Raw genomic sequence first — 27,646 nt, 5'->3', positions numbered from 1 at the left:
TCCTTTGAGACAGGGTCTCACTATGTAGCCCTGGCTGTCCAGGAACTCCCTATGTAGACCAGGCTGTCCTGGAACTCACAGAGGTCCGCCTGCCTCTGCCTCGAGAGTGCTGGGATTAGAGGCGTGCACCACCAGGCCCAACCATATTTCCCCACCTTTAGCCAGGCTCTCCAGCAATTGGAATCTTAAAGTTACTTGGTGCTCTGAGGCTATATATGTAGCCAGAGAAGTCAGCAATGGCTGGCAAGCTGGCTCAGCCTTAGGTAAAGATGCTTGCGGCCAAGCCTGATGACCTGAGTTTGATCCCTGGAACCCACATGATGGAAGGAGGGAACCAGCTCCAGCAAGTCATCCTCTGACCTCCACATTCATACATGCACACAAACAAACACAATAAATATATAAGCATATAATAAAGAAATTGACGTAAGAACGTAGTAACCACAAAACGAAGATAGGAGAAAGACCTATCTCGGTTCACTCCCCAGTTCAGAGCTTTTCCTGTGAACCCCACTAAATAAGGGGTGCGGTGGTGCCCTGAGCTGAAAGCGGCACAGATTCCTGTCAGTCCTGATGTCCTAGACTGGGCTCCGGAAGCGCTTAGCCCTCAGAACACCCCAGGGACTTGGCAGGATGGAACGTTTGGGTTTGTGTGTCCTTTGTTTGGAAGAGCTCGCTTCCTTTTGGGGCTATATTTAATGATTTGCCTCCCCGTGGTACTTGGTGGAGCTGTGTTTTGTGGAAAACTCATGACTACCTGTCACATTTGGAATCGAGAGAGAGAGAGAGAGAGAGAGAGAGAGAGAGAGAGAGAGAGAGAGAGAGAGAAATTGAAAGTAGGTTCTATTATTTCCCAAATTCATCAAGATTCTTAAATACGCTTTGTAATAAATCCACTATTCTGCCAGAATCCCAAAAGTCCACTAAATTAACTGAATATATACCATTGATTAGGGGTCAGGTGAAGGGTAAGGTGACTTGGGGACAGCTTCCAGGTTTTGGCTTCTGGGAGGTACAAGGGAGGAGGCAGTTAATTTCCAGAAAATAAAATTCTTGTCTCCATCTGAGCGAGGCTAACAGCCTCATGGAGAGAAAAATGATGTTCTCTTTGACTATTTGGTTTTTTGGGGTTTTTGTTTGTTTGTTTGTTTGACCTGCCCTGAGGTGTCTGGGCTGGGTGAATTCCCTCCAGTCCTGAAATCCCAGACAGAGTTTGGGAAGAGCTGAGACAGCAAAACTCCCTCCAGGGACCTGACAGGAGGGAGTGCTGGGGTGGGTGTGCTCCCAGGATAGGCTCTTCGCTTGCGGTACCCTAACCGCGGTCCTTCCTATAGTTTGCTGGGTCGTCTGCTTGCTCCGCTGTGCCCTCTAGTGGAGGGACCACTCCTACGACTCGGACCTTTCTGGAAAACTCTGGTCAGATCTCGCAGGCTGGTTAATGCAAGCGCTGCTATGCCCCTGAACCTCTTCTTTCCCAGCCCCTCTCGAGACGTGGCCATCTAGCAGAACCCAGGCTGCACACACGTGTACACAGTCCAGCCCTGAAAGCCACTGACCAGGACGCGTTTCTAGTGTCAAGTAGTAGATGAATTAGTGAAGGCAAAACACTGGAACATGTTAAGGTCCTTTCCTGTGAGTCACAAAACGTAAGACAGTGCCTTTTAGATGAGGAAAATGAAACTCAGAAAAATAAGGGGATGTGCCCAAGATGGCACGATTACTAGAAGATCTAGGAGAAGGCAGAAGAGAAGCCCTGAGACACCGATGCCCAGAGTGAGTGGCCTTTGCTCTTCATCTCAGGACGGACTGGTGTAGCATCCTCATCTGGAATGAAAGAGAAAACCAGAGAAAAGTGCATTTCCTCCCCTCTCCCCCCAAGAAATCGGAGGAACCGGTAACCTGAGCCTCCTGGGGATTACAGAGGGGGAGGGACATCGCTGAGTGACCTCTCCAAGGTCTACGTCGCCTTCCAAACAAGATGCCATGTGCTGTGAAGAGCAGTGGAGAACACAGACTTAGGAGTCTGCCAAGCTGCATGCCAGGCTTTGCCCATTAGTGGGTGTGGCTTTGATGACGCGACCCTTCAGAACCTGCTTGTGTACGGATCGTTTTGTGAGAGCGGGAGAGATGACTGAACAGTTAAGAGCACTCTGTCTCTTGCAGAGAACGGGAGTTCAGTTCCCAGCACCCACACTGGATGGCTCACAACCCGCTTCTGTGGACACCTGAATGGACGTTCACATACACAGACACATACACATAAATAATTTAAAAAAAATCTCTTTTTAAAAAAACACAAAATTGTTTCACAACATAAACTCTTGGGAAAATTGAGAAAACATCCAGTAGTCACACTAAATAAGTGTTCAGTATTTACCAGCTGCTAGGAGTCTTGTTCAGTTGACTTAAGGTGTTCTCTAGGAGCCCAAGCAAGGGTAGAAGAGAGTCTACAACCTGGGAAATACTCAGCACCTGGTCCACTACCCTGTGCCGTGGCACCTCCAATCCGTGTTGGACCTTCTCACTCTTGTGTTTCATGTTATTCTAAGGATGCAGCCTTGCATATGGAGCCCAAGAAAGAAAACCTAGAGCCGGGCCTGGAGCAGGACCAGAAGCCTCGACTAGACAGTGTCAACAGCAGCGAGAGTTTCGCCAGCTCGGGCTTTCAGGAGGACAAAAGCGTGAGCGACGTTGAGGAAGACGAGGGTGGGTATTCATTCCTCCCTGGCCTCCAGTCTAGGGCATTTTTACAACATACTGGGCATCTCACACATTTTTTCCTTATTCATCACCCTAATAAACATCCTAGGGAGACAAGATTTGAATAAAGATTATTTACAGCGTTGCTAATTATGATAAGAACTGTTCCCTTCTCTCTGCTTGGGACTTTCTGTCTTACCAGGTCACCCATTCCCACCCAACCCCCATCTCCTGACCCTTCACCCCCACCCCCAACCCCATGGCCTGGAAAAAAACTCTGAGGTTCACGTTGAGACTCAAATTTTCTTGCCAATGAACTCTGGTGCCCTTGATGGTTTGTTTTATGTTTCATGAATATTGTCTCAATAAACTGGGGTTTGGTGCAGTCGAGAAAGTCTTTACAAGATTCTCATGATTGGTAGATTGCAGTGAGATCTCCAAGCAGCCCCTCACCATGGAAGACCTGATTTCCTACAGTTTCCAAGTGGCCAGAGGCATGGAGTTTCTGTCCTCCAGAAAGGTCAGCTCATCTCTTTACAGTTTTTTCTGCTTTCTTTAATTTTCTTAATCGGAGATAAAGAGAGGTTTTGAGTTTTTCACAAGTTTTTGCTTTACGTTTTACATTTTATTTTTATCTATGTTATTAAACTTAGAACCTGCTTGGTTTCTAACCATTTTTCTTCCTCACTGCTCCCTACCTTTACTTTGATTTAACTGATGCATAAAAACATACAAATTACATGTTAATGTGTTAATGATGTCAAGTTTCAATATATGTATATGTTGGGTAATGTTTAAATCAGGTTAAATATTTCATAACTTTGTGGTAAAAACTTTGAAAATTCATTCTTCTACATTTTGTCTTGTGAGGCCTGAATACACACACACACACACACACACACACACACACACACACACACACACACACGCCTCTGTGGCTCTGTGGTAAAGCTATTTATTTTTCTAGTATTTGTTTATACTTATGTTATTAATGGTACAGTATGCATGCCACAATGGCCTGCATTTGCTCACTTATGAAGAGATATCAGGATGGTGGCCTTGGGCCCTGGTGGGTAGAATTTTTTTTTTTTTTTTTTGATTTTTCGAGACAGGGTTTCTCTGTGTAGCTTTGCGCCTTTTCCTGGAACTCACTTGGTAGCCCAGGCTGGCCTCGAACTCACAGAGATCCGCCTGGCTTTGCCTCCCGAGTGCTGGGATTAAAGGCGTGCGCCACCACCGCCCGGCCCTGGTGGGTAGAATTTAATTTGAGGGTAGAAGAGCTTCCTGGGTGTTTGGACTACACAAACCCAGCACCATCTCCCAAGCAGCCCCCTCTGTCACATTTCCAAACTGCCCAGGCTTCACAAAGAAACTGTACACTCACACAGGGCTGCCCAAAAAACCTCAGCTCAAGCCGAGCTGGGGCTACTGCAGCATGCAGGAGGCTGGGGCAGGAGGATCCCTGGTTGCATGCCAACCCGGGTGAGTTCTGCCTGTCATTACATGGCAGGATTCTGCTTTTTTGTTTTGTTTTGTTTTGATTTGAGTTGAGTTTTTGAGACAGGGTCTCACTATGTAGCCTTGGCTGTCCTGAAACTTGCTTTGTAGACCAGGCTGGCCTTGAATTCACAGAGATCTGCCTGCCTCTGCCCCCGAGTACTCACCCGGCTCAGGAGTCTGTCTTAAAGAGAACGTCAGCAAACAAACAAAATAAATCACACCAATCCAAAGCTCCCGAAGATCTGATCTAAGGTTGTGGGAAATCTCACTTACTGGCGTAATTCAGGCCGCCAGTGGGTTGTCTAGCACACTCTCCACCGAACAGGAGCCTGGCTGATTTAGAACGTATCTTTTGGGCCTCCTGGACTCTGTACTTGTGCAGAAGTGTGTTGTGTTTATGGAAACGTGGTGTGCGCTGAGAGTGTCTTCTTTTCCCACATATGAAATGGATCTTAGAATTAAGGATGACGATCCTAGGGCCAGTGAGATGGCAAAGGACCTCACTGCCAGACTTAGTGACCTAAATTCAGTCCTAGGAACTCACAGGGCCGGAGGAGAGAATTGACTTCTACAAGTTGTTCTCTACATGTATGCTTGCTTACAGGAGTACACAACACACACACACACACACACACACACCACATACACACACACACACACACACACACACACAAACACACAACACATACACACACACACACACACAACACATACACACACACACACACACACACACACACACACACACACACACACACACACACACAACACTTTTTTAAGAAAAGAGTTATGACCCAGAGTGGATAGAGGAAATAAAGCAACTGGATTACGGAAGTGGGTCACTCTGTAACTGTTTTATTATAGTGCATCCATCGAGACCTGGCAGCTCGGAACATCCTTTTGTCTGAGAACAATGTTGTGAAGATTTGCGATTTTGGCCTGGCCCGGGATATTTATAAGAACCCTGACTATGTGAGAAAAGGAGATGTGAGTCAGCTGCGTGGATATTTCATTTCTACCCCGTCCTTTTTAGGCCACAGACTGAAGCCCTTGTAGAGAGGTACACTTCCCAGGCACTCATCCCCCCAAATTCTCATGTGGTCCTATGAAGACAGGTGGTCCAGAAGAGCTGTGTACCAGAGAATGCTTGTGGTAGAACCTTCTGTCTGTCTGTCTGTCTGTCTGTCTGTCTCTGAGCCCCAGTTGCGGATCTGGCCTTAGAGCAGGACCTCATGTTAGCCTCAGCAGCATGTTAGGCCCTGCAGAGACCACATCAGTCCTTGCCTGCCACCCCTAGGGGAGTTCCATGTCACACTGGAAAGAACAGTGTGACCTCTTCCCCTCAGATAAACCCAAATGATTGATTCAGCAGGTGGCTGTACCTCCGGGAAAGTGGGGGGAGGGCACACACTGTCTTGAAGGGAGGAAGCTGCTTTCCTCCAGGGATGCCTTTCAGGGGGCCATCTCCCTTCTGGCCCACACTGGCCTCTCTTCTCCGTTTGTTTTAGAACATGGTGTTATTTGTCACTTACCGCATGACCTCTGGTGTCCTCTCTTGTCTGGCCTCTGCCAGGAGGGCTTCAGCTGATGTCTGGGCTCTCTGGATTGCTCTGCAGCAGAGGCTCTCAGGCTGTAGGAAATACGCACATCACCTAGCGGCCTTTCCGAGTCACATCTTGCTGTCCTCACCCCACATCCCTTGATGCAGAAAGTCTGGGGGTAGGGTGCAGGGAGAATACTTGGAATCTGCATTTTCAACAAGCTTCTGGACCATGTTATGTAGACCCCAGGTCACACTTTCAGAATCCCTTCTTGGTCACTCTTTTGTGTTGTTGTTGTTTGTTTTATTTTTAGTTTGTAAGTATGGGTGGTTTTCCTGAATGTATGTCTGTGCACCACATTCATGCAGTGCCTGAGGAGTCCAGAAGAGGGCACCAGCTCCCCCGGGACTAGAGGTACAGATGGTAGTGAGGTACCCTGTGGGCGCTGGGAATCGAACCCAGGTCCTCTGGAAGAGCAGCCAGTGCTCTTAACTGCTGAGCCACCTCTCCAGCTCCCCAGTCCCTTTTTTTTTTCTAAGAGGAAGACAGTCTGGCTTTTGGTGGAACGCTGGCCTGCAGAGATGGTTTCTGCCTGCGTTTCAGGTTGGCCCTCTTCGCCGACCCTGACTCTTGGTTTCTCTGCAGTCTTTGTCTCTCCACTGTCCGGACATCTTACTAACTCCCACCAGCCCAACTCCCAGCGAACTCACTCTGGTCTCTGCTGTCTGAAAGAGGAGGACTGGTCTGCATGCTTGAGATCCAGCCGTACATTCTCCTAAATGGAGAACACTTCAACACAAAATAATCTTTCTTCTTTCAAGGGATGTGGAAGATTGAACAGAGACTGAAGCCAGGACCTCACACATATCAAGCACACATTCCACTCCTGAGCCACATCTGGCCCCCAAGTTCGAGACTTACCATCCCATCTTTTTACATAGGAATGTCTTTCAAAATCCCCCTTTTTAGAAAAAAATTCATAGGAATTGCCATCAATTTTCAGGGTGTTTCCTAATTCAGACCACTTTACCAAGCCCTTCCTGTCCCTATGTTGGTGGGGAGGGGACCATGAGAACACAGCTTAAGATCCATGGAACAGGGACCTGCTGAGTGCCCTAGAGAAGTCTACCTGCCACACCTGGTTCCCAGAGACGGGGTAGCCGCTAGGCCTCCCTCTTGGCAACCCGCCACGTGCTCTGTGGTTTTGGAAACCATAGCTGTTCTGCTTCCGCATAAGTGCTAAGTGGAGGGGGACCCCTGAGCCCTGGGTGTGGACATTGCTTTGTTTTCATGCTCAAGGTCCCTTGCCCTCTTCCAGACTCGTCTTCCCCTGAAATGGATGGCTCCTGAATCCATCTTTGACAAGATCTATAGCACCAAGAGCGACGTGTGGTCCTACGGAGTGTTGCTATGGGAAATCTTCTCCTTAGGTAAATGTGGAGGAGGGACGGGGTTGGAGCAACCCAGAAGCAAATGTCTGTGTCCTGTGCAGAGCATCCTGTGGACACACCCAACTCTGAGGTCTGCACTTGAACCCACTGCAAACCCAGGTGGAGTGTCTAACAGTGGCCTTGCAGGGACACAGTGCCAAGCCTGAGTGTCCCCCAGCTGCTTCCTACCAGCAGTGATCCCTAGAAAGTGCAGACAAACACAGGCTGGGGTGGGTGGCCTCGGCGTCGGGGCTAAGCAGAGCATCCTGCAATGCCTGGCCCACCCCACGGAGCCCAGGCTAGCTGCAGAGGATTGGCTAGAGGTGCTGTTAGATACAGGTGATGGATGTACACATACCCACTATTACAGAAAGTGTTTACATCATTATAACAAAGTCAGGCGGCAGAAAATTTAAAGACAGAGCTGTCTGTCTGTCCTTTGCTCCCTTCTCCAGTTTCTCCAATACCAGCTCTCATGTCTTTACCCCTTTCTTCCAGACATCCACTCCCTCAGAATTTCTTCTCAGGAAAGGCCCTGACGTACACAGCTAGACCGGTAGAAGGCTTTGTTAGAGGCAGCTGGTGTTGATCTAATGCCTTTGATCACTAGGCTTATGCAAACTAGTTTATGCAGACAAGCAATAAAAAGTTCTGATTAGTTTTTTTCTAGCTAGGTTTGTTCAGCACTATCCACTATGGGTTTATTTATTTATTTATTTTTATGTGTATGTGTGTTGTACCTACATGTTATGTGTGTGCACTATGTGCATGCAGTGCCTGAGGAGACCAGGAGAGGGCATCAGATCCTCTGGAACCGGATGGGTGTGGGGCTGGAAATGGACCCCAGGTCCTCTACAAGAGCAACCAATGTCCCAGCCCATCTACTTCGAGTTTCTAAAAACCATCTTCAAAGCCTCATTCCTACAGACGTGCACAGAAGGTACACCTGCTCACACAGGGATGGTATGAGATCTCCCAAGTAAGGGAATTAGCCAAGAATCTTCAGGCTTTGCAAAAAAAAAAATGTCTTTCACAGCAAATAAAATGCACTCAGATGCACTCAGTAACACCACAGGTTCCTGCAATGTGTAAAAACCATTCCCTTGCTTTCGATGACAGGCACCTGTTGTTTCCACTCCTAGAAAGCAGCTCAGTGGCTACAATGGCCTTGCAGGGACACAGTGCCAAGCCTGAGTGTCCCCCAGCTGCTTCCTACCAGCAGTGATCCCTAGAAAGTGCAGACAAACACAGGCTGGGGTGGGTGGCCTCGGCGTCGGGGCTAAGCAGAGCATCCTGCAATGCCTGGCCCACCCCACGGAGCCCAGGCTAGCTGCAGAGGATTGGCTAGAGGTGCTGTTAGATACAGGCTGGCAAAGACAGCCTAGTGCCCCCGGTACCCTCAGCTCTGCAGACTCTGGACTAGGAGCAGCCTCCATCATCCACCCTAGTCAGCCTTGCCCTGGAACGCAAGGCCCTATCCTTTAGACTTGTTATAATCCCTCATTCCCAAAGCCTCCAAATGAAGGCCATTTTCTGGGAAGTTGGAGTGATCCACCAGTAGCCTCGCCCAAGTCCATTGGTTTTCCAAAGACAGGTTAATAACCTGAATCACGAGTGTCTAAGGATGTCTTTAGAGTTGTCTGTGGAGCCGGGACAGGAAGACTTCAGATTGTCCCTTCCCTGACCAAATGGGCAGATGTGGCCACAGGGATGGCCACGAATCAGCCAAGGATGTGCCCTTAGGACGGACCTGCCAGACAGACACCTCTCTGTGTGGATGTTCACCTCAGTCACTGGAAAGCTATCACTAAAACGTGACTGTAGATTTATTTTGGGGTTTGTGAGATAGGGTGAGATAGGATAGCACAAACTAATTAACAGTTTAACTAATTAGCCTCAAATTAACAATTCTCCTGCCTCAGCCTCCCTCCCAAGAACTGGGATTACAGGCATGTACCACCATTCCTGGCTAACACACCACTTTGAAGAAATGAGGAAAACTCTGAATTGCCCCTCATGGTCTTTGGGGTGGTTTGTTTGCTTGTTTGTTTGTTTGAGACAAGGTCTCACTTTGTAGTCCTGGCTGGCCTTAAACTCACAGAGATCCATCTGCCTCTGCCTCCCAAGTACTAGAATTTAAAGTGTGCACCACCACCATTACACACACACACACACACATACACACACACACACACACACACACACACACACGTACCAGAAACCTTACCTCGCACATGTTTTTCCACACCATCTCTGCAGGGGGTTCTCCTTACCCAGGAGTGCAGATGGATGAAGATTTCTGCAGCCGACTTAAGGAAGGCATGAGGATGAGGTCACCAGAGTACGCAACGCCTGAAATGTGAGTTCATGGCTTCATCCTTCTCCACTCAGGGACCTGGGGTGGTGTGTAAGAGCACAGGGACCCTGGGGTGGTGTGTAAGAGCACAGGGACCCTGGGGTGGTGTGTAAGAGCACGGGGACCCTGGGGTGGTGTGTAAGAGCACAGGGCCCCTGGGGTGGTGTGTAAGGAGCACAGGGCCCCTGGGGTGGTGTGTAAGAGCACAGGGACCCTGGGGTGGTGTGTAAGAGCACAGGGACCCTGGGGTGGTGTGTAAGAGCACAGGGACCCTGGGGTGGTGTGTAAGAGCACAGGGACCCTGGGGTGGTGTGTAAGAGCACGGGAACCCTGGGGTGGTGTGTAAGAGCACGGGGACCCTGGGGTGGTGATAAGGCACACAGGTTTATTTTCAGCTCCACTCTTCAGGGATGGTGCCCCAGTCCCTGCTGGCTCTGCTGGGCTGGGAGGGACTTCCTGAACTGGATGTGCTCTGGATCTACCCCTGTTTCCTCTCCCACCCACTGACTGGCCTTTCAAGGACTTGAGCTGGGAACTGAAGTCAGAAAGCCAGACAGAATGAACAGCACCTAGGAACTGAATGCCGGGCCTCCCTCACCAGCTCGGGGCAAGGCAGCGGCCCTTGTAGCCCAGGCTTCCATCTACTGAGCCATGGGGGAGGGGGAGGAGTTGGGTGGTGTGTACTGTGCTCCACAGGCGGCTATATGGGTGGGGCTTGGGATGTGGCTGTTACCTTAGTAGTGCTTACCTGGCACTCCCGAGGTCCTGGGTCCATCCCCAGCACTGCATACACTGTGCCGGTAATCCTAGACTCTGGATGGAGAAGTAGCAGCAGCTGGAATGTAATGAGGTCATTTTCAACTACATATAAAGGTCAAGGCTGGTCTGAGCTACTTGAGAACCTGTTTCCAAAGACTTAGAAATAAATTGATAAAGAAAGAAAGAAAGAAATGCGGGGTAGCAAGGCCTCTTGCCAATCCTTTAGGGCTAGGCCAGGCGGTTGTCAGAGCCCTTGACCAGTGAGTGGGCTTGTGGAAGATCCTTTAGGAGTCAGAGAGGAGACAGACTCTGGGCAGGCTTCTCCATTGTCAGTGGGCGAGCTTGCCTCTTGTGGGTACCGTTTCCTGTCACTCTGAGGCCTCAGCAGGAATGTGCTGACAAGTGTAGTTCGGGCGAGCTGCTGACTAGGACCTGGGCCTCCCTGAGGTGGCGCCACCTTTCCTGAACTGGCAGGCGGCCTCCCCTCCCCACCCACACAATGAGGGCCTGTGGAACCCCGGGCTGGCCTTTAGGGAGGAGTCAAGACCGAGAAGGAAGTGTGGGCTTGGCCAAAGGGCAAGGTCGCCATCTCCTTCCTTCATTATCTCAGGACCAAGCTAGGTCAATGCCAACGCAGGGAACTGGGTGAGAGAGACCAAGGACTCAGACGTGAAGGCAGGGAAGCCACAGGGGACTCAATTAGTGTTGACTGATGTCCTCTTCAGGGGAGTGTAGCCAAGGCGCCCCCTAGCCTGCAGAGAGGATTTAGACTTGTGGGACCCTGACCGCTGCAGAAGAGGCTGAAGTAAGGTCAGTCTGTCCTTGATGTTTTCCCTGTATGGTCTCATGTAGACGTTCCATGATCTTGAGGATCGTAGGGCAGAGCCGATGATCTGAACTTGGAAAATATCAAAACAGACTAGAAGTAAAGCTGTGCTGGGCCGAGGTGGCGCACGCCTTTAATCCCAGCACGTGGGAGGCAGAGGCAGGTGGATCTCTGTGAGTTCAAGGCCAGCCTGGTCTACAGAGTGAGATCCAGGACAGCCACGGCTACACAGAGAAACCCTGTCTCAAAAAAACAAAAAGAAAGAGAAGTACCCTGCATGCTTCTGCCAGCTCAATAGCCGAGGAGGCAGAGTCTAGTCCCGTGTTCCCCAGAAGGGCACTCTCTGTATGCCAGCACATGCTCTGAATTAATATGCCCTCCTGCTTTTCACATAATCTGAAAATCATGAGCAAGTTCTCAGTTGCCAACAGTAATAATAACTGCAGTTATTGTAAAATGGTATTGGTTGACTTAGTACCAGTAGTGCTTGTAGGTAGCAGGCACTGTTTTAAGTGCCTCAAACTAGTTCAATACATCTAATGCTCAAAACTACCCTGTGAAAGTACGTGCCATCATCAGCTGTATTTTACAGGTGACAAACCAGGGCACCTGACGTCCACAGTCTAACATGATCTGCCTATGGTCCATGGCCAGTCATTAGCAATCAGAGTCTAGATGCCACACCGTCCTCAGCCTTCAGGGGCCATTTCCAGCTCTCGAATTCATCAGAATAATTCTAGAAGCACGAAATCACCTCAGCTTTGAACTGAAGAATTCTGCAAAGCCAGGTGCAGAGGCATGTGCTGTAATGCCAATACAGGCAAGCCTGAGGCAAAAAGAGCATGAGTTCAAGGCCGGGCTGCCCTACATAGTGAGACCCTGTCTCAAAAAAACCCAAGACAAGCAGGGCTCTCATCAAACCTTCGTGTGTTCCCATAAGCCTCTTCCAGGTAGCTCATGGGCCCCAAACAGCCTATAGGGTGTGGTTCAGAATTTAAAAGATAAGATGTAGCTTTGAAAAGTATTTCCTCAAAAAGGGGGTGCAAGCCAGCAGCCATGTCCTCAGGTTCAGGCAGCCATGTTCAGGCAGCCATGTTCTCAGGCAGCCATGTTCAGGCAGCCATGTCCTCAAGCAGCCATGTTCTCAGGTTCAGACAGCCATGTTCAGACAGCCATGTTCAGGCAGCCATGTTCTCAGGCAGCCATGTTCTCAGGCAGCCATGTTCAGGCAGCCATGTTCAGGCAGCCATGTTCTCAGGCAGCCATGTTCTCAGGCAGCCATGTTCTCAGGCAGCCATGTTCAGGCAGCCATGTTCAGGCAGCCATGTTCAGGCAGTCATGTTCAGACAGCCATGTTCTCAGACAGCCATGTTCAGACAGCCATGTTCTCAGACAGCCATGTTCAGACAGCCATGTTCAGACAGCCATGCTCTCAGACAGCCATGTTCTGAGACAGCCATGTGTCAAACAGCCATGTTCTCAGGCAGCCATGTTCTCAGACAGCCATGCTCTCAGGTATGTGAGAGTTGAGAGGATTGGAGTCATCTCTTTGTTCCAACCACTGTAGCTGGAGAATTTCTCTCCAGCTACCGCCAAGTCCCGCCAGTCCCGGAGTCCACTTATAAAATAAACACACAGACGCTTATATTATTTAAACTGTTTGGCCTAATGGCTCAGGCTTCTAGCTATCTAGTTCTTACATCTTAAATTAATCCATTTTTATAAATCTATACCTTGCCACGTGGCTTGTGGCTTACCGGTGTCTTCACATGCTGCTTGTCATGGTGGCGGCTGGCAGTGTCTCCCTCCGCCTTTCCGTTCTCTCAATTCTCCTCTCTGTTAGTCCCACCTATACTTCCTGCCTGGCCACTGGCCAGTCAGTGTTTTATTTATTGACCAATCAGAGCACATACAGACCATCCCACAGCAAACCACAAGAAAGTATGGGTGATAGGATAACTCAGGGCAGCTTTTCTGGACATTTGTGACCTTAGCTTGACCTAAGCCTGGGAGTTTGGCTAATAGCTTTGAGACTCTTCTCACAATCCCCTCAGCCCATCTTGGATGCATGTGAACTCCTCCCTCCCTCTCCCTCCCTCTCCCTCCCTCCCTCCCCACCTCTTTCTTTCTCTCTCACTCCACTTCATGGAGAAAACTGTAACGCTAAGTTGAGTGAGTTGCTTCCACCCAGTGCCTGTCAATCAGATACCTACTGTCCCACAGAATAGCAGAGAGTGATCTCTTTGTCCTTCGGTGTCTGCATTGACTTGCAGGTCAGGGTGCAGAATAAGAAAATAATAACCCAGGGACACACCTGAAAACCAGGAGGTAATTGCAGGGGTCCCTTCTACTTTTACCTCAGAGAACCCAGGGAGCGGATGACCAAGTTAGTCACACCTCCCAGAAGGCTGGACACCCATCTGTGCTGTGAGATGTCAGTGACAGCAGAGGGGAGGTCTCTGCTGAATGCACTAGGCTCAGGCCCGGGAGGCCCAGGCCCGGGAGGCTCAGGCCCGGAAGGCTCAGGCGCCTTGGTGTTTCCTGGTTCCCCCTTTCCTCACTTGTGTTACCGATTACAGAGTAGCTAAGTAAATATTTGATGTTCTGTTAACCAACTTTGAAATCCTCAGACCATGAAGCCTGTGTGGTCAGGAAGAAGCCAGACAGCCCCAAGGGGGCAGGCTCAAGAGGTTGTGTGTGTGTGTGTGTGTGTGTGTGTGTGTGTTTAATTAACTATCTGGCTCTGAGGCATGTTTTTGCACCTACCATAAATATGTAAAAATCAGTACATTGGTAACATGTATGAACATACCTTAAGATGAGACCCATGTAGGATCTTAGGAGATAGTGTGGCTTGTGTTATTTCTGCCTTTGGCTGGCAGCATGTTGGCCCCAGGTGGCTTGAGAGTACTCAGGCAGAACTGCCTGGAGCCAGCACTCCAAGGTGCTCCAAGGACAATTAGGACTCCAGGTGTCGCAGCCACATGTCACGTGTCTCCTAGAGAACAGGGACAGTAGTAACCCAGACACAGAAAGGCAGTGCTCAGTTCTACAATCCCTCTTGTCATTGGTTTCTGGAAGCTGAGACCCAGTACAGATGTACCCAGCATTCTCTGGGACACTATACAAACGCCCAGCATTCAGCCCAGGCATCACACCCACAAAGCCCGTCAGTGCTTGGGGTCAAGTATCGGAAGTACACAGGAGTGTGCAGGAGTGAAGGCACCCCAGAACCACCTTCTGAGGAGCATGCTAGTCCTCAGACTTGGGCAAGGATAAGAACAGGCGATTCTCAAAAGCAGACCTGTGAAACATAGATTCGGAGGCCTTTGTATGATCTTTCTAAGCTCCTGTCCTTCACTGAAAACTTAAGTTGGGTAGGGAGACTCATGCCTCTAATCCTAGCACATGGGAGGCTGAGGCAGGAGGATTACTCCGGGTTTGAAATCAGCCTGGTGTATATAGTAAAACATCTTCTCAAAAACGAAGAAAGAGAAGACACTCTACAGCCTCTCCTCCCCCCGTGGGAGCTGTGTGTCCGCTGTAGTAAAGTCTGGAGTTGTCACCTTTGAAAACAGCTAATCAAGTAATTACACTTAAGAACAGGCTTAGGACCTCTGCTGGCCAGATTCTCTCGTCAGGAAGCAGAACCTGAGTTCTGCCAGAAAGCTTCCTTTTAAAGGAGTATTTAAAACCAGACGGAGTGTCCATTAGTGCCTAGAGCGTGCCCTGTTCCTGAAGAACGGCCTTTGTTACAAAGGCTTCTGTTAAGGTTGAAAATCCTTGTACCTGACCGTCCAGTGACGTCATTACTGCCTGGGAGGTAGGGATGTGGAGGGATGCCCAGGAGTTCGGTGCTGGGAACAGCCAGACTTCTTGGTCTGTTTCTAAGTTATGGGGTGAGTGCACCTTCGAATCCATCTCCCCTTCTCTTCATCTGCTGTCTGGAAGGTCAGACCAGCTTTTTGTTTTATTTTGTTTTTTTTTTTTTTTTTTTTTTGGTTTTTTGAGACAGGGTCTCTCTGTGTAGCTTTGCTCCTCTCCTGGAACTCACTTGGTAGCCCAGGCTGGCCTCGAACTCACAGAGATCCGCCTGGCTCTGCCTCCCGAGTGCTGGGATTAAAGGCGCGCGCCACCACCGCCCGGCGCTTGTTTTGTTTTTTGAGACAGGGTTTCTCTGTGTAGCTCTGGCTCTCCTGGAACTCACTCTGTAGCCCAGGCTGGCCTTAAGCTCAGATGTCTACCTCCTGAGTGCTAGGATTTAAGGCGTGCATCACCATCACCCACCAGAGCCAGCTTTGAACAGAGTTCTCAGGACACTGGCGTAAACCCCACATGGAACTTGGCCCACACTTGGGCGGTTTGTCCTTGCCATTTTCTGCTTCCCTCCTGCTACCGATTTCCTTCTCTGTAGAATTCCCTATCTTCTTACCTGTTTTTGTCTTAAGACAAAATGAGCATATCTTGAGGAGACACAGGGACTGTCAGGGCAGCCTGGGGCACATATGTAGCAGCTGGCAGGGTAGACTGATTCCCAGCATCCCTTGGGCTTTTCCTGGAGCCGCCCTCAGCTGCCAGCACCGCTTACGGAATTGCTTACAATTCCTGCACTGTGAATGAAGACTTCCCAGAGCAGCAGAGCTTCTGGGGGTGCTACTGTGCGAGCGTGCTGGGTACAGGAAGTGGAGATGAAGCCCCAGGCCGCACAGGCTAATCCGGACCTCATTCTGAAGTCCCAGCCTAGTCAGATTTTACTCTGATGTAGTCAGAGTCTGCTCTGGTCCAAAGGCTCCTCCGAAAGAAGAGATGATGGAAAGATAGACCCCTGGGAGAGCTCAGGGGAGCACTTGGCACAGTGTGTGTGGGGATCCCTGGCGTGTGCTCTGCACAGGGAGTCCATCCAGACTTCCAGTCCCAGTGCACACGACCAAGAGACCAGCCCAGCAGCAACACAGCTAAACTCTAAGAGGAAAACAGAATGCAAAAGAACCTGCTGATGTAGAAACCTGAGGACAAGATGCGGCCTCTATGATATTAAGACCCATGTTTCCAACCCAGAAGCCCCGTCTGTTTGCCTTAGTGTTGATAAACTACTTTGTAATAGGGACTTTGACATTCTGGGCAAAAAATAAGTCACCACACACAGGAACCTTGCACACCCCCCGAGGAACTACTGAAGTCTACTGTCTATCGACCTAGTTTGGAAATGACCCAGTCGTGGGCTAGTTAGTGCCTTCCCCACCAGCCTCCAGTGCAGAGCCTTCCCAAGGAAGTGTGGGAGCCCTTCCAAGAATCTAAGGAGCACCCCCAGGAAGTCTGCAGACCTTCCCGAGGAAATGAGGACCTCCTAAGGGAGTGTGAGGATATGAAGATGTCACATGCTTACAGAGAAGCCAAGTGGAACCAACCCTCATTACAACTCAAGAATGAAGCGGGAGGCCGGGTGGGTGGCGCACGCCTTTAATCCCAGCACTTGGGAGGCAGAGCCAGGCGGATCCCTGTGAATTGAAAGCCAGCCTGCTCTACAGAGTTAGTTCTAGGACAGCCAAAGCTACACAAAGAAACCCTGTCTCAAAAAACAAACCAAAGCAAAACAACAAGAATAAAGTGGGCATCACAAGCTACAAACTGGTCAGGCTGTGACTGTTTTTAGCTTTGGGGAAACCGTCCTCCTCCTGAGATAGGAGTGCTCCACTTACCCCCAACTGCACAGAGCACCCCTTTCCTATCTAAGTCCCCTTCTTTGATCTGTAAGACTTAGTCCTGGCACCTAACGAAGGTGGGTCAGGTGTTCAGTAGACATGTGTGTGCTCCCAGGCACTGATGCTATAAACCTAAAAAATGAAACCACATCACATATTATAAAAAGCATCATCTGCAATGGGAACTCACAACCCTCACTTCAGAATGTGCAGGGTGGGCTCTATAAACCCCACTGTTTTCCAGCTCTTTCTGTGTGCTCCTCATCAACAGCTACCAAATCATGTTGGATTGCTGGCATAAAGACCCCAAAGAGAGGCCCCGGTTTGCAGAACTCGTGGAGAAACTCGGTGACCTGCTTCAAGCCAACGTCCAACAGGTAAAGTTTAGATCAGAAGGATGAATGTATTCCTAATAGAATTGGAAAGAACAACAATAAAAAGTGGTGAGAGAGAGAGAGAGGGAGAGACAGAGACAGAGAGACACACAGAGACACACAGAGAGACAGAGTATGTGAAAGTGTGTGTATGTGTCAGGGAATGTGCGTGTTATGTGTTTAGAGTGAGAGAGTATGTGTGCTCGAGTGTGTGCACGAGCATATGTGTGTGTCCTTGGAGGAGAAACTTCTGTGATTAGAGGTCTACCTTTGGTGTTTCAGGATGGTAAAGACTACATCCCGATCAACGCCATCCTGACGAGAAACAGCGGCTTCACGTACTCAGTCCCCACCTTCCCTGAGGACTTTTTCAAGGATGGCTTTACAGCTCCAGCGTTTCGTTCTGGAAGCTCTGATGATGTGAGGTGAGATTCTGCTCCCCAGTTTTACCACAGAAAGAAGAGGGGATAAGGACGGAAGGGGGAGGGAGAGGAAGGAAAGGAGGAAATAGAGAAAAGAAAGAACCAACATCCACTCTGCCTCCTGAGTCCAACTGTTGTTAGCATTCTGCCATGTCTTGTCTGTATGTTCTGTAAGTTGGAGGCCTATGTCTTTTCCTTTTTTTCTAATCTTCTAAAGGAGTGAATAAGACATTGTATTTTCTCAAGGTATTATCTTATTCTAGAACTGCAGCCTGATTTTCATGACATTGACTTCGATTAAACTTTACATAAACTAAAACTAGCCAAGAGTAGTAGCACAGGGCTGGGATCCCAGAATCCAGGAGGCTGAGGCAGGAGGATACATGTTTAGAGCCAGTTGGGGTTACAGAGTGAAACGGTGTCTCAAAAACAACAACAACCAAGAAGAAGAAAAGTTACATGAAACTAAATAAAACTAAGCTGGGCGGTGGTGACACACGCCTTTAAGCCCAGCACTTGGGAGGCAGAGGCAGGTGGATCTCTGTGAGTTCGAGGCCAGCTTGGGCTACCGAGCTAGTTCCAGGATAGCAAGGGAAACACAGAGAAACCTGTCTCAAAAAAAAAAAAAAAAAAAAAACCACACACACACACACACACACACACACACACAACCAACCTTCTCTCTTTGTTTTTTGTCTTCACCTAACAAACATTTACATCCTGCATTACTGTAGAGGAAACTGGATTCTAGCTAAGAGAAGAAATGGTTACTGAGAAGGTGTGCGAGCCAGTGTGGGTAGTTAGAACGTATGGAATGTGTGTTGGCCCTGTGGTCATAGAAATCATGCTCTGGTCTGGTGCTGGGCTGGCATTTTATACATATCAACAACTTCCATGTACAGAACTGTTCCTACAAAGTACGTATTATCCCTGTTTGACAAATAAGGACCTGTCAACTGGAGAGACGAGAACTTTAGTGAAATGTGTGACGATCAAATATCAGAATTGAGTTTGTAACCCGGGAAGACGGACCCGCTCTCCATGTCCCTAACGTAGTCAGGGTCCTTTTAGAGCCTTCCGGGATCTCCAGCTGCAGTAGGCATAGCCTTCAGGCTTGACCTCGGTTCCGTTACGAGGGAAGCATAGGGGAGAGCCATCTGTGACAGGTTTTGAAGCAGGCATCAGACAGCCCGGAGCTGTGAGGATGCCAGGTTGACGTCACTGCCCAGATGTGACACCTAAACGATAAAGCCTGGCTGGGTAGAAGGGGGATGAAGGGTGTGAAGCTGATGTCAGCCCTTCTACTATGTTGCTTAGCCCGAGACTCAACAGGAGTCTAGCCCACGAGCCTGGGCCTCGCAGCCGCTGAGACGGTCAGACAATGGTTTAGTTGACGAGTGGTTTTGCCTATGAGCATCCATCCAGTGGGATATCCCATCAGGCCTTTCCAACAGATCATCAATGGAAACTGGCAGGTGGCCACTGAGAAATCTTACAAACATCACTCATCTCTCCCAGTTGTAACTGTGGTCCAGAATGTACCCTGTGGGCTCTCCTCTCAGTTGTACACTGAAATCAGCTGTGAAGTCTCAATGGGACATTTATTTGTCACTCCATATCCTTTTAGGAAGCAGACAGCAATAAGTGATAAAATGAAGTCGTTCTGCCTCCTGGGGCATTGGTCTCGTGTGTCACCAAGACACTTGGGCCAGATGAGGTCTCACTCAGATCCCCTCAACGACTGTCATTTGTTGATCCCATGAGGAACTGGAGTGGGCCTTTTAGGGTTTTCCTGAAGACTATAAATAAACTGTGAGTTGACCACATGGAGGAAGTGATGTCACCATGAGGATTCCTAGAGTGTAATAAGGAAACTGAGGCAGCTGGTATTTGGGTTGTTAGGTGGGACCCACCCAGCCTCATCGAAGGTGTGTGCATTGATTACTTTCCTGCAGTGATTACTCTTCCCACTTCTTCCTTTAGATATGTCAATGCTTTTAAATTCCTGAGCCTGGAAAGAATCAAAACCTTGGAGGAGCTTTCCCCGAATGCCACCTCCGCGTTTGAAGTAAGTCACCACAGTGACACCCTGTGATCTCCGCCGGAAACCCTCTTCTTGTGTGAGCACCCAGCCTGCAGCGCTTGGCCGGTGATTGACAGAGGCCAAGGTTACAATATGGGGGAAGAACAGACGGTCAGCCCTCACCGTGCGGAGCTGATCTGAAAGAAGATTCCACGGTTTGAAGAACTCCTGGAGCTCACTCAGGGGCCGTTCTTTTCCAGCAGTTCCCGGGAGGGGAAGTGGAGTGGTCCTGTGTATGTTCACTGGACTCTCTTGTAGGCTATCAGAGATGCACCCTTCCTTGAGAGTGTAAGATGTGTGAGTGGCTGGGCCTTGTGCTATAGCATACTCGGTCTGAAAGAAGTCCATGTGGGCCCCAGGCCCCTTCATCCTAAGGCCCTGCAGCTGAGCAGCCATGTTCCCACCCAGACACATTGGTCAGAGCATGCAGAGTAGCGGGCAACCAGGGGCTTCTGTCAGCAAGTCTCTGGAAATCCCTTGAAGGGGACTGAAAGACTAAGAGGTGGGGAGGAAGGCTGAGCAGGAGTGCATGTCTGGTATGGCTGACCATTGTGCTCCAAGTGGGCTCCTGAGACAAACACAGTGCCATGATTCAAGAGCAGAAACCTTGATGCTGGGGCCTGAGAGACAGCAGCACAGCAGTTAAGAGCACCGGTCGCTCTTCCAGAGGATCCAAGTTCGGTTCCCAGGACTCACATGGTGGCTCACAACCATCTGTCACTCTAGTTACAGGAGACCAGAAGCCCTTTTTTGGAGTACCAGGGTGCACATACATGCAGGAAAAAAATACCCATACACATAAAATAAACATTTCAAAATAAGCAAACAAAGACCTGAACCTCACAGACACTCAAGACGAAGGGATGTTTCCATGTAGAATGCCATGATAAAGTAGATAGTGTTTTGAGCGCCAGGAACAACACTCAGCAAACCTCATGATTTCTCAAGCTTAGGCTCCCCTACAACGTGGGGAGTGACGGCAGCATCTTCACCGGCCTGGGTCCCCGCTGGTGTTTACACAGCCCAGTGAGAGCCTCCAAGGGAGCTGGGACCAAGTGTGGAGTCACTCTAACAGGACATCACACTGTAGTGACAGAGTAATAGAGAGTGCATAGAAAGCCCCGCCCTGAAGATGACTGAACCACAGTAGTTCCTGGACTCTAAGGCCAGTGGGGACCTGCCCTTGCCACAGACTTGCCAAGAAAAAGAACCAGCCACCTCTGTAACTTCCTAGAAATTTTACGTATGACAGCATGCCCATAGACAACCACCAAGATTAGTTTTTTTTTTAAAGATTGTATTTAATTTTATTTTATGTGCATTGGTGTTTTGTCCGCATTCATGTCTGTGTGAAGGTCTTGGACCCCCTGGAACTGTAGTTATAGACAGCCGTGAGCTGCCATGTGAGTGCTGGGAATTGAACCTGGATCCTCTGGAAGAGCAGCCAGTGCTCTTAACGGCTGAGCCATCTCTCCAGCCTCGATTAGTTTTAACATATATGATCATGTACATGAAGGTTTCACATGGAAAATACTAAGCAGTTACATGCAATTTTCCATTCTATGTGTATGCATGTGTGTATGTGCGCGAGAGGATGCACGTGTGCGTATGTACTTGCCCATGAATGTGTATGTGGAGGCCAAGGATGGGAGCCTCCCTTACTTGTTCGTTCACCTTACTGGGGTTTTTGCTGTTTGTTTTTTTTAAGACAGGGTCTTTGAATGAACCCAGAGCTCACAGTTTGAGCTAAACTAACTGGTCAGCAAGCCCGTCTCTGTCCCCACCTCCCACCGCCAGGGCTCTGGTGACAGACACGAGCCACCAGGCCTGACTTTTATGAGGACTTTGAGGGCCTGCCTATGTGCCCAGCAGACACTTTCTCCACTGAGCCAGCTCCTGAGATCCAGTGGTTCCTTTTTTATTTTCTTCGCCTTCAGGAAGGAGGGTCTCCCAGTTGCCCGGAACAGGCACCATTTGTCTCTACCAAGCTCACAGTTGCCAGTGCAGAGAAAATGCTCAGTGCCAATGGGCAGGGGTTGTGGATGATGAGGGCAGAACCAGGCAGCACCTCAGAGGTGCCTCCCAGGGTCTTCCCAGTCCTTGTGAGTCCTCTTGAGCCAGGCGAGTGAGGCATCTTCCTCTTTTCTTCCACAGGATTATCAGCTGGACACGAGCACTCTGCTGGCCTCCCCGCTGCTGAAGCGATTCACCTGGACTGAGAGCAAGCCCAAGGCCTCAGTGAAGATAGAGTAAGGAAGTGGAGGTGGAGGTGGGGGTGGGTGAGGGTGGGGGCGCGGAGGAGGATGCCAGGAGTGATGGTTTGTTGGCGGGCTGTTTAAGGCTACCTGGCCTCCTAGTGTTCAGGTATAGCAGAAAACCCCCCCAGGGGCAGAGAGGGGACACATATTGGACATATGAACCCCAGGCTCTGTGACAAGGAAGACTGAGAAAGGAAACTATGTAGGGAGTTCATGCAAGAGGCAGGCCTAGTCTCAGAAGCACAGGGCCTTGGTGGAAAGGAGCCAGATGTGTCCAGCTGTGAAGGGAGGGCTGGGCTGTGTTCACAGGCTCAGGAGACAACACTCCTGTTTCCGGTCCCTAGACTAGCAGGGTCTATACAAGGAGACAAAGTCCTGTTTGCCACCCTGAGAATCCAAACTTCCACAATAAGGGTTTTCTGCATCCTGCTGAACCCATTACCCATGTCTCACTTGCAGATTTCTCTACAAACCACTGGCTTGATCCATCATTAACCCCTCCTTCTGCTCTGTGCCACTGGCAGAATCCCGGGGCTCCTGCTGGGTATTCCACTGGCATAGACACCTTCAACGGTTCTCTATGCTGGAGGCTACCTACCTAATCTACCTATCTAACTACCTACCTAAGTAATCTACCTACCTAATCTACCTACCTACCTAATCTACCTACCTAATCTACCTACCTAATCTACCTACCTACCTACCTACCTAATCTACCTACCTAATCTACCTACCTACCTACCTACCTAATCTACCTACCTACCTACCTACCTACCTACCTAATCTACCTACCTAATCTACCTACCTACCTACCTACCTAATCTACCTACCTACCTACCTACCTAATCTACCTACCTACCTACCTTTCCTGGCTCAAATGCCTGGCCCTCAGGGCTGGACCCACGTGGGCTCAGCAATTAAGAGCACTGACCGCTCTTGCAGAGGACCCAGTTCCCAACACTCACATGGTCGATAGCAGCCATCTGTCAACTCCAGTTCCAGAGGATCCAACACCCTCTCTGGCCTCTGCAGGCACCAGGCACACACATGTGGTGTACATACATACAGGCGGGCCAAACCCCCATACACATAAAAACCATGATTGCCAGTCCACAGGCTGCAGTTTGAGCTGAAACTGAACTCAAACGCTGCAGCCAAGCCCTGAGTGATGCCATGTGCGGTCATTGGAAAGGCATGGGCACTCCCAGGCCAACAGCTGCTTTTCCCTGTAACATGGGCTCAAAAGTGGGCCCTGGTATTGAGATGACAGATTAAGGGACACCAATCTGGACAGAAGGAAAGAGTAGGCTAGCTGCTCTTTTTTTTTTTCTTAAACTGGGGAACCCACAAGAGGAAAGGGTAGTTATTTTTTACTTTATCTCTGATGAAGGGAAGACAAACCCTAATTTGTTTCCCCTATCCTTAACTTAGAGGTAGATCATAGCCAGGCCAGCCTACCTCGTGTGGCTCAGGTTCTCTCTGCTGCTAAGCAGTGATTTCAATCCAATAGGAAAAGGTAGGAGATGCTCTCCTCTCTCCCGTCCTAGGCTCATGTAGTATATGGTACCCGAGAACAACAGTTCGTTCCCTAGACCAGGAGCCACCTGTAGTGACTGTATGCGTAGCTCTGCATTTCTTGAGACCATTAACCATGTACGTGGTGACTGTAAGGAGGAATTTATTTCTAGAGGCCAGAAGTCCAAACTCCAAGGCACTAACTAGCAGGGACGCATGTGCTTCAGAGACTCTGTGGGGAGGGGTCTACTCCTTGCTTCTCACAGCCTCTGTAGCTTCATGCTTTCCTCAGCCTCAATCTTCACAGGACCTTCTTTCTGGTTATGACTGCCCTTTGTGTCCACACTGCACTGGGACCCACCGGGCTCATTCAGAATGAGCTCCTCCTCTTTAGACCTCCGTTTAGTTGTGGGGTGAATCACAGGTCCCCAGGATGTGACATGACATTGGGGAAAGGCAGGCAGGGGCCTATTTTTTTGTTTTAAAGCTGATCACAGGAGCTATCTGACTCAATAGGAGAGGGCTACTGCCAGGTCTTGTTTTCCAATCAGAATCCCAGGGTTTGCACCAGCTCATCAACACATCCCACTCCCAGCCACCCGCATGCCCGCTCCACCCAGTGATAGCAGACGGGCACGAGGAAGGTAGTGTGACTAGAGACAGACAGGATTCTACAACAGGTGCAGACAGGCGGCCCACTAAGGAAAGGTAGGGATTCGTCTTCCCCCAGAAAACGTCTCAGAGACATCTGATTGACCGTCTGTCCGTTTCTTTCTCTTTAGCTTGAGAATAACAAGTAAAAGCAAGGAGTCGGGGCTTGCCGACGTCCCCAGGTCCAGCGTCTGCTTTTCCAGCTGTGGCCACATCAGGCCTGTGCATGACCACTCTGAGCTGGGGAAGGATCTGTGCTGCTCTCCACCCCCAGACTACAACTCTGTGGTGTTGTACTCCTCCCCGCCCGCCTAACGCTTCACACAAGCCACAGACAACTAGCCTGACAGTATTATGCATATATGAGTTTACACTTATTGCTCTCCACAGGAGCCGGCTGCTTTTTGTGACTTAATAGTGCTTTGTTGTTGTTTTTGTTGTTGTTTTGACTAACAAGAATGTAACCCCAGATATCAACAAGTGAGGAACACTATTGCTCAATCCTCATGTGACTCCATGTAAGAGAAATCTTAAGCCCAATGACTCACCTGCTCCTGCCCCCAAAGCCTCAGGGCACCCTGGATGGGCATCTGCTGGCCATGGCACCCGGCGTGGGTCCTTGTGCCCATCTACCCTCCCTGCAGCTGTGGGGGCAGGTGCAGTAGGCCCCCCAGCTTGCAGCAGCATGCACTGGCCTGCTCTGTGTCTCTGGAGTCCTCTAGCAGGCATTCCAACACTTACGGAGGCAAGGAAGGGAGAGAGAGAACAAGAGGCATGGGGAAAGGCCTTGGGATGTGTCTTGTGGAGACGGTGCAGGGGAGGGCTCCTCAATGCCACTTCATTGGTTTCCCATTCCTGGCCTCTGCTTTTTGGGCACCCCACCAAGAGGTGACAGGGTAGAATGTATGGGACATTTTCTAGATGTTTTCAGGAACCGCAGAACATCTTAAATTGTTCCCTGGGAGTCTGTTTCTGTTGTTGGTTACCATCCATAGCATGTTTAACACACATCAGTGAGGGTGGCACTTGGTTCTCAAGTCATACTTACCATTAGTTCTTCTAGTGAGATGCACTGAGATCTGACCCAAGCTTGGAGGCCTCAACTTAGCCTATTGCTCACAGGGAGCTGAGCGGTCCAGTTTGGCCTAGCAAGGTTGTCCACCAATAGACTCAAAAGCCACATTTTAAACAGTTAGGATCTATTTCAAGTATTAATATAGAGATAAGAAAGACACTTTTGCATCATCCTGTTTATACAGTTAGCTATTCAAGGAAGCTGGGGAGAGTTAAGCGAGTCTAGAAGATGGTTTTCTCTGTACCCAAACCAGGATTAATGGACTCGAACCCAGAAAGAGTGAACGCTCCATGTATAATAGCCAAACCAATTACACCCACAGAGTTGGGACCTCAGTTTTCTTTTTACTTTGTCATGGGTTTCACCGCCTCAAGCCAATCTGAGAGGAGCAAAAGAGCATTAGCCAATGTTTATTAAGCACTTTATGCTCCTTGGAAGAAGAGGCGACGTGTGGTTTGTGAAGCTATTTCCACAGCTGGGACTCAGGCTATTAGTCAATGAGCCATCAAAAGCAAAAAAATAATCGTATTTTCATCTGTTTCAGACCCTACCTGGGGGTCTAAGGATGATGGGAACAGGGTAGAAATGGGGAGACAGGGTAGAAAAGGGTGTCTCCTGTTTGGGGTCTAGAGATTTTAAGCCCTGGATCTCTAGAATTGGCTCTGTTAAATGTTGTATGTGCAAATTATGGTCTCTGTGTGTAGGACGTGTGCACCTGCTGAAGCCGGTCACAGCTGGGCAGACATGAGTAGTTGCCTCATGAGAGCAGACCACGCTTCCTTTATGCCACTTAATTCTATGGCCTGAACAATGGCATGTCTGCCCACTTCCCTGTGCACCACATTCTTGAGGTTCTCTGTCTGATGAGAATGGAGGTTCGGCACAATCCCCAGTGAGACAGTGTGCAGCCACAGTGACTCTTGGGGTACTCACTAGCCAGGACAGAGAAGTAGGAAAGGGCTTTCAACCAGGAACTGGATAAAAAGAAATCAGGCAGGGCTAGGGGAACACATCTTTGTTGTGCATCTTTGTGTATCTGCAAAAGCTCATGTCAGCTGGCAAGTGTCTAAGTCAGGCGATCAGACACAGGCTGCCAGAGAAATGAATGATGTCAGCATTCTCAAATCATTCAAACATTCAGCCATTAGTGAAAAAAGAAAACCTTAGCCAGTCCTGTACTGTTTTGATTTTAATCATCTAATTCTTAATAAGAGATTTTAGCAAGGTCCCTTTTCCCACAAAAGTAAAGAAAATCTATTGGGATTCTCTGGCTCTGCTTGAGGACTTAGCTTTGGAGTCCATAGAAGTCCATCAGTGAAGAGAAAGAAGACGGATCCATCAGTTTTTAAGGCAGGAAGACAAATGGCAACGTGTGATATCACACATACCTAGCTGCAGTGTGCCCGTTCGGATGTTGGGACTTGGACAGTGACGTAAGGCCATTTGCCATTCGAGGCCAAAGTGGCCGGCACTAAGAATGAACAAACATTTCTCCTAGTGTTTGAGACCACCAATGTGTAACCAGGGAGCTGAAACCTCAGGCAGGTCTAAGTTAGCCCGAGAGAGATCCCCAGGGGACAGTTCTGTTCAAACCCTGACACCTGCTGCATAGGCCTGAGTGCCTTGCTCCCATGCCTATCAATCAGCTCAGTCAAGGAAAAGGGCATCTTTTGACCGACGGTGGTAGGAACTGTACCTGTGTGTGTGTGTGTATCTGTATGTTTTGTGCATAACTATTTAAAGAAACTGGAATTTTAAAGTTACTTTTATATAAATCAAGATGGTATGCCAGAGACAGAACTAAGACATGATCTGGTCCCACCTTTTAGTCATGATGAATGTATTTCGTATATTATCTTCATTTAATAAATTCACTTTCAAAACCAAGTTATTTTCTTACTTTCCTTGTAAAAGAGAGGGAAAAAGGAACCCTGGGTGTGCCTTGGGGTGGGGTGGGGTGGACTGAGTGCCGGGACAGCTCACTAACTAAGTATCAGTTATCAAGCAGGATGTAAGGAAGACTAGAGCAAGCACTACTGGAGCAGGGCATGCAACCGACACCCCACTGGTCCCACACAGTGGCTGCCTAGGCCACAAGATGCTGCACGCTGCCAAGAAAAAGGAAATTCACAGAAGGCAGTGTATTGAGATTCTCTAGGAACAGAACCAGCAGAATGAAACTATACACATTTCAAGGTGATTTATGAAGGAGCAGAGAGGGGCTCAGTGGTCAACCACGGTGCTTGCTGTTCTTGGAGAAGATCTAGGTTTGGTTCCCAGCACCCACGTGACACCTTGAGACAGTCCGTAACGCCAGTGCCAGGAGACCCAATGCCTTCTCAAGAACCAGGCACTCATGTGGGGCGTATACATACATGCAGACAAAACACTCATACACACAGAATTAAAACAACTAACACTTAAAGTTATTAAGTTGGCTTATGCAGTACGGTC

The 27,646-nt window shown here is 49.2% G+C and overlaps 1 protein-coding gene across 1 annotated transcript in view; it reads left to right on the top strand.

Annotated features, from left to right (window-relative positions):
- Nucleotides 1–27,079, top strand: part of Flt1 (fms related receptor tyrosine kinase 1) — a 168,350-nt gene extending 141,271 nt beyond the window's left edge. The window contains 10 exon segments of the mRNA XM_052754536.1: nt 2,550–2,706; nt 3,123–3,220; nt 5,065–5,187; nt 7,060–7,171; nt 9,431–9,530; nt 17,086–17,191; nt 17,471–17,613; nt 19,594–19,678; nt 21,848–21,942; nt 24,249–27,079. Of these exon segments, the coding sequence (XP_052610496.1) occupies nt 2,550–2,706; nt 3,123–3,220; nt 5,065–5,187; nt 7,060–7,171; nt 9,431–9,530; nt 17,086–17,191; nt 17,471–17,613; nt 19,594–19,678; nt 21,848–21,942; nt 24,249–24,432 (1,203 nt within the window). The 3' untranslated portion in view covers nt 24,433–27,079.
- Nucleotides 27,080–27,646: the final 567 nt, after the last annotated feature.

The sequence above is a fragment of the Peromyscus californicus genome, unplaced genomic scaffold, assembly GCF_007827085.1.
Source record: "Peromyscus californicus insignis strain IS unplaced genomic scaffold, ASM782708v3 Scaffold_2__1_contigs__length_46816999, whole genome shotgun sequence".
NCBI classification, from domain to species: Eukaryota; Metazoa; Chordata; class Mammalia; order Rodentia; family Cricetidae; genus Peromyscus; species Peromyscus californicus.
Note: the sequence above shows the minus strand (reverse complement) of the source record. Positions and strands in the feature narration are given on the sequence as shown.